Source organism: Lynx rufus, unplaced genomic scaffold (genome assembly GCF_022079265.1).
Source record: "Lynx rufus isolate CCGP_SWC_20201006 ecotype Redwood Valley unplaced genomic scaffold, mLynRuf1.p SCAF_15, whole genome shotgun sequence".
In the NCBI taxonomy this organism is placed as follows: Eukaryota; Metazoa; Chordata; class Mammalia; order Carnivora; family Felidae; genus Lynx; species Lynx rufus.
The window spans coordinates 34,427,569-34,442,352 of NW_025814829.1; the positions used below are offsets into that span (position 1 = coordinate 34,427,569).

Consider the following 14,784-nt stretch of genomic DNA (forward strand, 5'->3'; position numbering starts at 1 on the left):
TCTTCCTCAGTGGTTTCTCTTCGGTGTTCCTGGATCACTCCTTACAGGGTCTCTGACAAGGACAGACTACGTAAGGTTGAGAAAACACCTTTGTCCCCTTCTTTATGCCAAGGGCTGGTCACCGTGTGGGCCAGGCTGACTGTCCGAGGAGGCCTTGGGACCTCGCCGCCCGCGGCGACCCCAACCGCCCACGGGAGAGGGGACGGCGTCCGCTCTGCCCGCGGAGACGCACACGCCTCGCGCCCCGCTTCCAGGAGCCGCCCGGGCTGCGGCGCGGGTCGCCGCCACACCGGAAGCGTCCCGAGCGCGTGCCGGGCGGCCGCCGAGGGTCCGGCGAGCGGGGCGGGGCCGCCGGTCCGGTCCCCCTCCTCCCCCACCGGGGGCGCGCGAGGGCCGGGCGGGGCCGGCGTCCCTTCCGGGGAGCGGTGGCCGCCGCCGCGTCTCCGGCGGCTTCCCTCCCCGCCCCCCCACCCCCCCGCGGCTCTGGGTGACGCTTCTCCAATAACAGCTCGCGGGGAGCCGCCGCTCCGGGTGCCCCCCGCGCCGGCCCCGCCAGCCCCGCCCCGCAGCAGGCATGAGGGCCGCGGGCGACGGCGGCCTGGAGCGCTTCTGCAGCCCCGGCAAGGGCCGGGGGCTGCGGGCCCTGCGGCCCTTCCACGTGGGGGACTTGCTCTTCTCCTGCCCGGCCTACGCTTACGTGCTCACGGTCAACGAGCGGGGCAACCACTGCGAGTACTGCTTCGCCAGGTAGGGCGGCGGCGCGGGCGGCCGGGCGGGCGGCGGGGGCGCCGCGGCGGCGGCTCGGACCGCGGCGGGAGGAAGTGCGCGCGGCGCGCCGGGTCCTAGCGCCGGCGGCTGGGGCGGCGGCCGCGCTTTCAGCCCGCGCCGGCCGTGCCACGTGCGCTGGGACCGAGCCGCCAAAGCGCCCGCCGCGCGCCCCCGGCACGGCCCATTTTTCCGAGTTGCGCGCGCGGGAGTGCAGGGTCCTGGCCTCAGACGTGGGCTCGGAGCCAGGCTTGTTCCAAACACGGGCACGCGCTGCGCTCTTGGTGCATTGCCGGCCCGGCCGCGAGTTCGAGCAGCCAGTCTGTCCCCTTTAACTTGTGCTTCCTGCGGTGTGTTCTGTCCCCCACAGCCCAGCCCTGCCGCACACTTGGCCGTTTCCTCCCGGGAACGTAATGACACTTAACATTTCTTGTACAGTACGCGGCCTCTCCTCTTCCTTCTCACTCAACGCTTGTGTTTGGAGAGAAGCCAGAGGGGGTGCTGAGCACGCCCCGAGATTCTGAAGGGCTGCACTGATGGGACGTGCCTGACCTTGGTTTGGGATTTTGAAAATATGGCCTCTGAGGGCATTAGGCAAAATGTGTGGTTGGAAATGATATTTAATTGTAGCATGTCGTGTATACATATACTCACGTATGTACACATACATACGTATTCATACACCGCGACACATAATTCTATCTCAAGCCCTGTGACAGTTTCAGACGTGAAAGGTACATGAGAAATCACCAGTCCAACACACTGTCTCCCTTTTACAGATGAGAAAACTAATCCTCAGAGAGGTAGCGTGGTTGTGTACACGTAGTCTCACCTCTAGCTAGGGGAATGAAATCTGCTCTCTTCAGTTCTGCCCATTTGCTACTAGTTAGGTGCTCAGTAAAATTCCAGAGACAGGAAGCATGGCGTTGAAGTAAGTTTGTACCCAACCTTCCCCTTGTCTCTGAAGAATGGACCCTGCTTTACTTTCTTTGAACCTCAGTTTCTTCATCTTTGAAATGGAGGTTCTTGGGTTAGATTATGCTGACCTGGGGTCCTGCAGGTACCTTTTGAATACAGGTCTCAAGTCCAACATACACTGGAGTCCCCAGTCTCCCAGACTTGTGTGCCTTATTCTACGATAAGACATAGCAAAAGAAGGGACAAAGGCTAAATATTATAGTAATCTTGCCCAGACTCCCTGCCAGAACTGTCTTCCGCTTGGGGGGACCTGGAAAGGCACTAGACGCAGAATCATGCCGTGGGCAGCTTAAGGGCTGTATGTGATGTGGCTCTTTGAATTGGTGAGTCAAGAGCTAAAGGGTCATGGCACCACTTTGCAACGTTTGAGTGAAGTGAGCATTGGGTTTTCCCAAAGTTAAAAAGGCTGCTGTGACTGGTCCCTTGATCTTCTGAGCCTCGCTGTGGCTCGGAGTCTGAAGCAGTGTGGGTGTCTGGAGTGGCAGGAGCAAAGCGGGGTCACCCAGCACAGAAGGTGCTTCCTCCATCAGGGATCCTGGTGATTCCTGGAGTCCATCCTGTGAGAGAAGATCACAGTGCCAGGCACATAGTAGGTACACAGGTCGTAGTTACCGGTGCACTCCTCCAATGAATTAAAGATCAAATCCCTCTGGGTTCGGAGCGGGAGAAGCAGAGCTGAGAGATGCTTCCCTTGAGCTGTGAGTGTCCTAACTGTATCTACTATCCACACCCCCAACCTTAGAACATTAACGTATGGTCAGATGCAGCTCCACAGGTCACCCCGCCCTATGCGACAGAGCGTGTGCTTTGTTTTTACTTTTTCTGAATAGCGTTTGTGAGTGTCATTAACTGTTGCCTTTCGACCCCTGACCCCTCACCAGGGCTACCTCCTGCATTGGGGGCGGTACCACTGCATCTGCCCCCACTCCCCACTCCGGCCACACTTCTCTGTTTGGCTTTGGTGAACTTCTGTCAACACCCACAGTTCATTTCTTCTCTCTAAGGAGTCATTTGAAATCAACTAAAGTAACACACAAGAAATGATGATACCTTGATCCCTATGAAATTGGAGTTCCACTCTGATTTCTGTTCAGTTCAATTAGTTTAGAATTCGTGGTTAGAGCATTCTCACGGATTCAGCATCATTTCCGCTGTCAACTATTTGATTATGTGGAGGAACAGCTCCGTCCGTCCGGCTGTAGTAGAGGGAACACATATATGTCTCTGCAGTACCTCAAGGGAGTAGGAGCAGAATTCTCAACTATTGAAACATACAGGGCAAAATCTGCTACTTCTGCACCCCACGCCCCCCCCCTCCCCTCGGGACAAGAAACAACTATTCCTCATCCTTGCTTGCGCTAGAAGTTTAGCATAAACAATATTGCTTGACATGAGTGAGCCCCCGGAGGCTGTATTCGGGTTTCACTTATGTTGAAGGAAAATAAGTGATTTCTGCAGGAATAAGTTTGTTCTAGAAATTGAAAAAGTAAAGGGAAGTTTCTCAGGCCACAGTCGAATGGGATTTTTCTTGGTGTTGGCCCAATTCAAAGTTTTGTTTCTGTGAATTTTAAATTTGTATCACATTTTCTCAGTTTGGTGGGTGATACTTGGGATGCGTATCTTGCCTCAGTTGCTAGAAGGCAGCTCCTAAAAATATAAATGTTTCCCATTTGGGAGCTGTCCCTATCACACCTTTTAGGTACATTTTATGTACACACACACACACACACACACACACACACACACACACACACACTTATTTTGGCCATTGGCCCCCGGTTTATGGCAGATATTTTTATGTCATATTTCATACTTGGTGTTCAAGGACATATTTTAACACTTTATATTATTTGTCTCAAAAAAGAAAAAAAAATCTGCCCTAACGCAGTTCTATCTGAATATTCATTCTTTGCAGTTCCTCAGGTGGGAAGAGGTCTCCCTCTTGATCTTTGATTTTCTTGGTTCCTGGGTCATTTAAGGGCGAGAATGTTGCCTTTTTTGTCAGTTCGTTCTGAGTATGAGGAAAAGTAGGAAGGCCCACTTAGCTTCCTTGCAGTAAAGCTGTTAGAACCCCATTTCAGGGAATTTATGTCATGCCTGGCTTACTCAGAGTGGTTTTAAAAATTAAAATCCTTGCATGGGCAAAACAGTGACCGAGAGGTCCTGTTTCGGCAGATGTAGAGATGGAAGTGTCTTCACGGTTTTATTGCGTAGCACTGTTCGTCCTGCCTAACCCATTGTTTTACCAGACTGTCAAAGTAATAGTGAGTTGATTTTAATCAGTATTAAGAGCCAAGAACTCTTGAGGCTGCCTTCTTAAGACACGATTAGGTTCTCTGAGAGAACCCTGGGGCCGAGCCCCTGAAGCTGTGCATCAGAAGGGGGAGTCATTCTGGGGGGCTGCTGTGATCCTGTTGATTCTGAGAACATTCTCTGAGAATATATATACATACATACATATATGTATGTATATATATTTTTAATGTTTATTTATTTTTGAGAGAGAGAGAGAGAGAATGTGCAGAGAGAGAGGGAGACACAGAATTTGAAGCAGGCTCCAGGCTTTGAGCTGTCAGCACACAGCCCAACGTGGAGCTTGAACTCAGAAACCATGAGATCATGACCTGAGCCGAAGTCAGACGCTTAACTGACTGAGCCACCCAGGCGCCCCGAGAACATTCTCTGAGAATTACAGGGTCTCTAAGGGGAGAAATGACTTCACATGTTCTCAAATTATCTTGCTTTCTGAATGAAAAATAGACACATGCTCTAAAAGAGAATTCCTCCTTTGCTCCAGTGTTGTTGTTGTTTTAAAAAAAAAAAAAATAGGTAGTAAGATTAAACTATACAGATAACAGATTTCCTCTAAGAAGTTACATGAAATAAAACCAAATCCAGCCATCTGTACGTCAGGTAAGGAGACGCTATGCTGTCACTTTCGACATTACAGTATTTCAAGTTTTTCATTTATTTAGAGCCAACAAGGCAGAAACTTTGGTGCCAGACTGGCTTGGTTTGAGTTCTGGCTTCCCCTGTCCTGATGTTTTGTCTTTAGGCGAATTACTTAATGTCTTTGAACAACCAGGTTCCTGTATGTTTACAATGTTTCCACGAACACCTGCCTGTGAACTTAGAAGGAACAGGAGAAGTCATGCTCCTAGTATTGCGCTAGGCTAGATCAGAGTAAGCTGTCACAGTCCGCCTGGCACTCTCACTTGTGCTGGGTGTTACACAGGGTGATAAAATATTGTGGCGTCAGGGACATTTTTATCACGGTGGGGTTGGGGGTGGGGTGGGACACCAGGGAGGAAATAACTGGAAATTGTTGACCAGCAGAGCCATCCTTCAGATGGCACAATCACCCAGAGCTAAGAACGGCAGTTCTGAGCCCCAGGTCCCCCGGAGTAATCATGGATTTCACTGGTTCTCAAAATCTAAACCTAATGGAAATAATATAATGAACCTACACAGGTAAACTTTTTTTTTTTTTAAGAGCCTTTTCTAAAAGTGCTTAGACGCTTTAATAGTCTTTTACCATGAGACGAAGCAAATATTTGAGAAGAGATAGGGAGACAAACAGAATTTTCTGCATAGCAAGCCTGTCATTGCTCCTGTCTGCCCTTCAAGTGTTGCATGATTTCAGATGTGGCAAGTGCCATCACACGCGTATTTTTCATATGCGGGAGCATAATTCCTGTTATAGCTTCTAGGGGCTCTGGGACCAACCTGTACGCTTGGAAATGATTTGACATGAAAGGGACAGAACAGCAGCAGGATATGCTGAAGTGAAATTCAAACCCTGGCGAGTTAAAACCGGCATCTGATTCCTTTCCTTCCCCAAAAGCAATTGCACAAAATCCTCTCAATAAAAACTATCTGAAGATCCCATAAAACGACATTCCTTAAAGTCATGCTGTTCTTTGCAGCTCATAAAGCATTTCCAGATACATTCTTCTTTTGATCCTCCCAAGGATGGCTTCCACTGCAGGTAGGAAAAAACTGAGCGTTCGAGAGGTGAAATGGCTTCCTTGAATTTCACATATTTTTGGTTGGATGTTTATTGAGTGTCTTCTAAAAGGCCAGGCTCTGTGCTCTTCACGGTCTGAGCCACAATTTCCTTTTCCAAGTGTGATCTTCCTTCCCTTACTCCCTTTGGCCTGAGTCGACCTGTGTTGCTCCTCCCTGCACACTTTCTCTAGAGTGAATGCTGTTTTTATTACCTCTTTTGCTTCCCCTTCCCCTAATAGGTAATTCGACAAACTAATGTTTTTAAAAGTTGAACAAATAAATTGATGGAGCTATCTTTGATCTATATCTTAGGTTGTTCAGGGTTCAGAGATGTTTTTATTACAGTGCCTTTGAATTTGCATGAACGCTATCTATGTTTTTTTTTTTAATGTATCAATTATTACATAATAAAACATAAAAAAGAACACAAGGCTTTCGTCCTTTTGTGGGTTTGGAATATTTAAAAATATTATGCTGGAGCTAAGAGGAGTTTGTTACCTAAGTCTTTATACCTACATATAAATAGTTTGTTTCTCTTCTCTCTGGTCAGACAGCATCAGAGTATAACCCCTTTTGTTTTTCTTCAACGCAGTCGTTGTTCAGAAGTTTGCTGTGTGCAAAGTTAAATTGGTTAGATTTGGAAATAAAATAAATAAAATTTAGGAGGCCCCTGGATGGTATTTGTGTAGGACAAGCAGACCGCACACTCTCTGTCAGAAAGTTCTTTAAAAAAACACTAAGACACGTCTTACATTTCTTTGGAAAGATCCAGGGCTCAGAGCTATAGTTTGGTAGGAGCTGGTGTTCAGAAGAACTCCAAACTGGTGAGAACCCAGGCAGCAAAGTTGCCTGTTTTAGAACTTAAACGGCAAAGAAGGTTTCTACTGTATTTTAGTGTTTTCTGTTTTTTTAAGATCTTATTTTTAAGTAAGAGGCTCGAACTCGCAACCCTAAGATCAGGAGCCACAGGCTGTACTGACTGATCCAGCCAGGCGTCTCATCTCCTTTATTTTGGTGTTTTTGACTTACCTCTTTTGCCTTAGGTTACTATCCCTTTCCTTTTCTTGTCCACACAAGGAAAAAATCATTACAATTTTAATGCCGCTTTATTTCTGTTTCCCCAAGGAGGCAATCAATAATTACAAATATTCTTTATGTTCTTGGAGTCATTGATAACTGAAGTCACGCCCCATCGCCACGCCCACACCTATTTTTTCAGACCTCAGATGTAGAGCGAGGTAATCATTTCTCACTTCCAGCCATGCTTCTCTGATCTGTGTAAGGCCTATGGGATTTAGAAGACTTTCCTCTCTGTTACTGATTTTTCATTTTCTTGCGCCTCTCACAGACAGCCCCTCTCTGGGTTTGCCTGGAGTCTTTGAATATGTGTGTCGTGATCGTTTCCATGGAACTAGGCCTACCACAGGGCATCCTGGTTGTATTTGACCAGATTCTGACTTTGAGCCCTCTTCTGGTCGGCCTGGCGTCTCCTTGGTTGTCTATAGCAAGCAGTTCCCTGGGGGAGGCCGCCTGTGCTGGCCCCTTGTCCCCAGAGAGCAGCCAGTTCTGGGACTAGAGGTTTCTGTCCGCTCTCAGGGGACTTACATTGTCAGCCTCTCTGTCAGCCTCCCCTTTCCCACCCACATCCCCAACTTCACATCTTTGGATTTCTAGCAAATCTGGTAGTTTAGGGGTGCATTGCTCTGGCAGAGAATTGACTGAAGTCACTGCCTTTTCAGGGATTGAACCTGTGACCTTGGCCTCATTAGCACGGGTGCTCTAACCAGTCACAAAGCCACACACCTCACTTTGTGTAACTTCTGCTGACTCTGTTCCTACCACCCTCAGAGGCCTCCTTTTCAATTGCAAAGGCGTTCACACCAACACAATAGAACAGAAGGAAATCAGATCCCTCCAAGACTTCTCTGAAGGACAGAAATATGCAATTTAGCAGGAAAATAATACCAAAAAGTCTTGAGGGTTCAGGAAACAACTTATCTTTCTGGTCCATGCATTCGCTGAGAATCCAGCTGTGTTTCAGATTCTTCTTCAATCAAAAGTTTAAAAATAGTAGGGAAGCTCCTTGTGCCAATTTATTAACATAAAATCTGGTGATTCTTGTACACTAAGTGGAGGGTTTCAGATGACTGAGTGGAGATATTGCATGCATATTATTAAAATAGATTGGATTCCCTTTTATAGGAAGGGGGTCTGAGAATTCGTAAACGCTTAGCTTTGGCAAGTCTCTGGTCCCTAGAATCTGAACCGAATGCTTGCCGTGATAGCTCACACACTGGTATCATAGTATCCACAAGTGCACTATGATAGACAGGGCGGGTCAGTGGTCAGGGCATCCGGAGTCACCACGAAGAGGCGAAATAAAGGCGACTCACCAGACAAGTGAATATCCCACCAGCACTTAAAGACACAGGCATATCCTGGGGGAGAGAGGTGGAGAGAAAATCTGGCTGACCAACATGATACACTTTTTCATCTGAGCCAAATAAAAGTCTCAAGGATTTCATATTCTGGCACTTGAAAGGAGTTATGTTGCGTTTTGTGGCAAAATAAAGAGACCTGGGACACGAAGAGCCTTTTCTCTCCAATCTTTGAGTACCAGGAAAGACTCCTCAGGGATGTAGGTTCTGGGCTCATGCTTTGTTGATTTCTCTCACCCTTGGGGATGTTTGCATAGGAAGCCCTTTCCTGGGTGCTACCTGAAACAGCTCTGGTCCGTCAGTGGCACAAATATGTTCACAGGGATAGCCTCCCGTAGCCTTCAGACCTCAACAGTAAGAGACATTTAATTATCAGCAGATGGTAAACTCCTTGAGATCAGGGATTTTATTTTTAATGTATTCAACAAATACTTATTTCTCTGGAGCACTCGCTGGGTTCTAAGTCCCTAGGAAACAACTGTGAAGAAAAGGAACAAAAGTCCCTGTCACCACGGAGCTTATATTGTAGCAGGGTTTTTTGTTTTTTGTTTTTTCCATCTTTATTTTAATCAGGGTGCCTTGAACTTTGTGTGAGGTTTCAGCGGGTATTCCTTCAGGTTGAAGGCAGTACGGTGTGGGGGTTGAGTATTTTTCTTTGTTTTATTTAGTCGAAAACTGATAATCCATATATGTCATAAAGACAGTTCTGCTGTAACCACACACCCTAGTTCCTGACTTCTGCAAACTAAGGGCAAGCTTTGATCCAATACTCAGGTCTAATGAATTGGAACATCCCCACATTGTGTTAAAACAGCTGCAGCTTTGAGGAGACATTTTTTGGAAGTTAATGAAATTTAATCCACTCATACACCGGAGTAAATCATTCTAACCATCACTTTAAGGAAAACGTTAAGGTCCTTTCACCTTAAAAACGTTCATTTCTGGTTCAGGTTCACAAAGTTAGAATTTAGAAACAACCTACTTATTTCACTTAATTTTTAATTCATTTCCACACGTGCTCAGGCCTTCTAAAACATTCAGCTATGAAGTACTTTCCAGGTTCAGAGCAGGGCAGGAAGCTCACCTCCACCTTCTCTTTCTGTGTGTCTTCAGAGAAGGGCCGATAGAACTCCACTGTGAGGTCAAGGCTGCCTGCTGGGGACCCTGGGGCTAGGCATCGGGAGCGGTGTTTGAGTCCCTCCTGCTCTGCAGGGTTAGTTTCACTGCTGCAATCCCAAATTGTCAGGGGCGGTACACACACACGTACCCATGCACACACATATGCACGCACACACGCATGTACATGCGTCCACAAATGCGTGCATCATGCTGATTCTCCCTCGCTGTCTGTCTTTGCTTGTCTGACTGTCCGGTTCCCAGAAGCCCATCCTGATTTCTTCAGGCTGGGGTAGCTCCCTTCGTCTTTGCTCCCACGGACCCTCATATAGACTTCCTTGGGCACACTTGCTCCTGAGTGCAGACCCAGCTCTTAGCCCCAGGCCTGGCTCTGTGTTACCTTTGGAAATAACTTTTAAATGAATAGTCTCATTTCTGCAACTTATTTTACTGGTGGCTCTTTGGACAGACCTCTTCACCTTTCTAAATATATAACTCTGCTCATTCTTGGAAATGAATCCTTACAAATACAGAAGCCTTCATCGATCCCTATTTTCTTAAGTTTATTTGTTTTGAGAGAGAGCACGCGCACAAGAGAGTGAGAGGCGGGGGAGAGGCAGAGAGAGAATCACTATCAGTGCGGAGCCTGACACGGGGCTTGAACTCAGGATCATGACCTGAGCCAAAATCAAGAGTTGGAGGCTTGGGGCGCCTGGGTGGCGCAGTCGGTTAAGCGTCCGACTTCAGCCAGGTCACGATCTCGCAGTCTGTGAGTTCGAGCCCCGCGTCAGGCTCTGGGCTGATGGCTCAGAGCCTGGAGCCTGTTTCCGATTCTGTGTCTCCCTCTCTCTCTGCTCCTCCCCCGTTCATGCTCTGTCTCTCTCTGTCCCAAAAATAAATAATTTGAAAAAAAAAAAATTAAAAAAAAAAAAAAAAAAAAGAGTTGGAGGCTTAACTGACCGAGCCACCCGGGCACTCTGATCCCTATTTTCTTGACAAAATCTTGATTGTTCCCGTGCTCCATATTAAGTGCCCTTCCCACACTAGCCAGCATTGTCCCTCCCTGCTCTTCCGCTCACACCCTAACCACAGGCTGGATAGTTTCTTTCCAGTGTCCCACAAAGGCTCTGTGTCATCCTTCATCCTTCCTTTTGCCCATTTGTAACCTTGAGTGCTTTTCTCTGCATTATTCCCTTCTCTGTCCTGGGCCTCCTTCCCAGGCAAGGCCTTGTACCCTAAGTCTGTTCATCCTCAAGAGAGATCCAGCTCAAACTGTATCTTTTTTATGAAACTCCCTTCAAATACTTCAGCCCACAGATCTCTTCATTTTATTGAGTTACTATTTTATATTTACTTTACAGTAGTTTACTATTTGCATTTTTTTCTTTTTTTAGCACTTTGCTATTCTAGGCATTGTGTTCTGACCCTGGAGATTCAGAGGTGAGTAACACAACTTTCTCTGTAAGTACCCAAACTTCTGTGTCCTTAAAGAGTTCAGTCCTAGAAGTAGCTTCCTGCTCTCAATTCTGTGTCATTTAGGCCATTTGGATGCTGAATCATCTTGCCTGATATTTATATTTACCACCATTTGCATGAAGGTAGGGCTTGTGTCCCCAAATAGCTCAACTTTTACAAAAATATCATTCCTCCAGAGCCTGGTGCAATATTTACACAGAGAAAATAATACTTTTGGACTAGAGCTTACTTGGCTAAAGTACAGTAACTTAATTCTTCACTGCTTCATGTACAAAGTTTTATGGTATAAAAAATGTCCTTTTTTATTCAGAAATACAAATGGAATCAATAAGGATTGAAAGAAAAACGTCTCTTAAGTCTGTTCAAACAGTAGCTGATAAGTTTGAGTTCTCAAGGTATAGTCCACGATGGAGTCATTCACTGAAACACATTTTTTTTTTGTCTATAGGAAAATACAACCAGAGGGGTGAGAGAGTGTCACCTATTAAAATTCTCCTGTAAGCAGTTTTAAAAGGTGCATTTTCTTATAAGTAAGATGCAAAACAGGTCACCTGTTTCTTGCACAAGGCGTTAATTCTCACGTTTGGCCGCAGAGAGCCTGACCTCTGTTCTGGAATTTACATTTAGCGTTAGGTTATGGAGGTATTTTTACATGTTTGGTTTGTTTTTTTTTTTCCTTACTCTGTGGCCAGAATGTTGACATGAGCAATAGGAAAAGTTCCAAGGTTTTAAACAGTTCAATTTAATGACTTTGGTTTTGTCCTTTTTCTTGATGTTTACTCACCTGGGTGTTGTAGAAGGTAGGGCCATAGCGGTCGTAGGGGAATCCAGTGTTCTTGGTATTCATTACAAGGCACTAATGATAACATCCATCATTTATTGTACCACTGGAGGAAACGGTGGATGTTATGTATTGTCAGTGCCTTTATGAGAGAATGGAGGTAAAAAGGAAGGCATTAATTGTTTCTTTCCTTTTGACATCCCAGTCAGAGAAGTGAAAGACAAAGTAGCAAGGAAGTGTCATTCAGATCTCGCATAGAAGTTAGGATATAAAACGTTTCCAAATGGAAATGTTAAGTTTTGGAAATACCTGGATGCCGTCTCTGAGCAGGTTTAACCGTTAGGGATTTTAAAGGGTCTACAAGTAGGAACCATCCGGTGGCTGCAAATAATAGTTTAATGTTCCCTGTTCCTTAGGCTGAATATTTCTCTCTTCTGTCCATAAGCTTCATGAATTTTTTTCTTTCTAAGACAAAGGCACATTTCCTCTCCACCAGAGCCTGCGTTACAACAAAACCTAAATCAGTGTCGTCACGTTTTTTTCATCGCTGAGCTGACCTTTAACGCATCCGTGATGTGTATAGTCATGTTGATAGTATTCTGTTAGCTTCACTGAGGAACAATTGATAAGTGTAATTGTATATATTTAAAGGAGACAACTTGACAGTGTGATATATACATTGTGGAATGATTACTAAGATCAGGATAATGAACACGTCGCCTCACACACTTTTGTGTGTGTGGTGAGAATGCTTAAGATCTACTTGTAGCAACTTCCAAGTATATGGTACTGAATTATTAACCGTGGTCACCATGCTGTAGGTTAGAGCCCCAGAACGTACAACTAAAAATGTCTGCCCTTTGACCTGTGTCACCGCATCTTGCCCCGTGACAGAATTTTATAACAAGGCCAACCACTTACTGCCCCGACCACCAAGCCCAGCGTCCTCCTTGTAAATCATGGCTCCTGTTCCAGTAGTTGGGAAAACCGACATTAGTTGCTACTTCACTGCCCTAAATATTTCCTGCTTCCCTAAGAGGCCCCGGGCTGTAACTTTTAACAAGCCTCAGAACAAAGCCCGGTGCGAAGGGGAAGGTTCAGCACGGGAAGAAGCTCCCCGCTGCACGTGGGTCCGTTTCACCGTTACATCGTGGATTAAAGTGATACGTGGAGCATCTTTCACTATTACACAAAAACCTGTAGCCTTAGTATTATCCTTGTCCCCTGACCAGGGTGATAATAGGGCTCCCCCACAATTCCCCCAATTTTTATTTCTCTCAAATAAAAATTTGCTAGTGTAACCACTCTCTCCGGGTGGGAGGCTTAACTTTGTTTCTGATTGTCTTATTTCAACCCATGGTGAAGTTATATTGCGCCGCTGGGCTTTTTTCCTTTTCTCTTTTTCATTTGGCTGGGGCTGCCTCTGTTCAACAGAGCATACTTGTCACTTCTTCTGTCGCCGTTAGTTAAAAGTAATTGTTATTGCAAACCTCCTCCATGCCGGTATCCTTTTCTTTCATGGTGAAACCCACGAAGCATTCATTTCAGTGGCAGAAAGTAGGGAGCTTACAGGATCAAATCCTTTTTATCTAGACCAACAGCACCTGCGGCAACGCATTAACTAGCCGGAGTTGTTAATTACATGTCTAACTTGTTGATCTTTGTGGCTTCCAAATTTGAAAAGCAAGAAAATTAATCACTGCGTGTGTCTCCTCCAGTAGAAAATGACGGGAGCGTGTCGCCTACGTTCTGTTCTAGTTGCTGATAATCAGATAGTTGCACTTTCCTGTGACATCTCTCTCTTTTGTGGATGGAATCATTTCTTAAGTCCAAAGAGCCCTTCCGTTCACAGCAGGGTAGATGTTTGCCCATAAAACAAAGACTTTAGAAACATAAATCCTCAAATAGGAGTCTGAATGAGATTGTACTGAAGGTCTTTCAGTAGTGACCACTTAAACGAAAAAAGAGCGGAGGCTAATTACAAGTGTGATCGTAGTACACTTGTGTTTTCTCACTTAAATTTCATACCAAACCTATGTGGTAGAAACTGGATCTTTACAGGGGAGGGAAAGGTTCGGAAAGGATTCATGCTTTGCCTGAGATCACATAGCACCTCCAGCACCAGGAAGAGAAAGGGATTTGAGATAGAGAGTTGGGGAAGTAACTCCCCTTATTCACCCTAAATTGTAAGGCAGGAATCAGGAGAGGTGGGGAAAAAGCCACAGCCTTCTCTCTTAAAACCTGCATCTGGCTTCTAAGATACCTTCTTGTCATAGTTGGAAAATACCGTGTCAGCCACCTTATTCTTGCCTTAACATTCATCATCAGCAGAGCTAAACAACCCAACACATCCAGTGTGGAACGTTTATTCTTAAGAGGAGTCACCTCACAAACAATCTGCATTGCAGAGAAGAATTACTTCAACACGATTCAGCAAATTCTGCACCCCAAAAAACACTCAGCCCGAAAGGATCACCAAAGGCCTCAGCAGGCAGTTCTGTTTTCTGGAAGCTCATTAGAATCTCTTAGGGAGCTTTCTAAAAATCCCAGTGCAGACCAATCAAATGAGAATTGCTGGGTCCTACCGCAGGCCCAGGTGGGTGCACACTCTGAGCTGGAGACCCTGTGAGAGGTTATTAGTGATTCACCCTCACTGTCTTTGAGTTCCATTCCTTTTGGGTTATTTCAATTTATTCCTCCAAGTGGCCTTTATTAGTCTTTCGTTGAGTGTTCTCTTTCTTCTTCCTTTTTTTTTTTTTTTTTTTTTTTTGGCAGTCTTTCCCCAAACCTCCTGGACAATTCAGATCAGGTTACATTGCAAATGAAAGGTTTATGGCTGTGTCTTCTGTAGGAACAGAGTTTATTCCAAATGCCTTGTATGTTCCTACTGTGAAAACGGATATCCCATATGAAGTTTCTCTTGGGCTAACCGTCTCAGTCAGCAATAGTCAAACACTCACAGAATCTCTCTCTCTGTGTCCTTACTCTCTCAGGCACATGCACACACAATATGGGTACCAGCTCACCAAAGTTTAGTTTGAGTTTCAACCCTTAGACTTAGGAAAAGTTTATATCTCTCCCTAGCCACAGAAAGAACTGAGGCATGTATCTGGATAGTGGAAACATCTCCCTCTCCCTGCCACCACCCGCCTCATCTAAAGTTGCTCATACCAAAGTAGATCAGAGTAGATTTGCATGCTATTCACCATCAGTGACTGGTTT

At 45.8% G+C, this 14,784-nt stretch overlaps 1 protein-coding gene across 2 annotated transcripts in view; it reads left to right on the forward strand.

Moving 5' to 3' along the window:
* The first annotated feature begins 430 nt into the window (after positions 1-430).
* SMYD2 (SET and MYND domain containing 2) overlaps positions 431-14,784 on the forward strand; it is a 50,687-nt gene continuing 36,333 nt past the window's right edge. The window contains exon 1 of one of the 2 annotated variants that reach the window (XM_047076840.1): positions 431-747. In XM_047076840.1, the coding sequence (XP_046932796.1) occupies positions 575-747 (173 nt within the window). In that variant the 5' untranslated portion in view covers positions 431-574. The remainder of the gene's footprint in view (positions 748-14,784) is intronic. The other variant, XM_047076839.1, reaches the window with a different exon arrangement.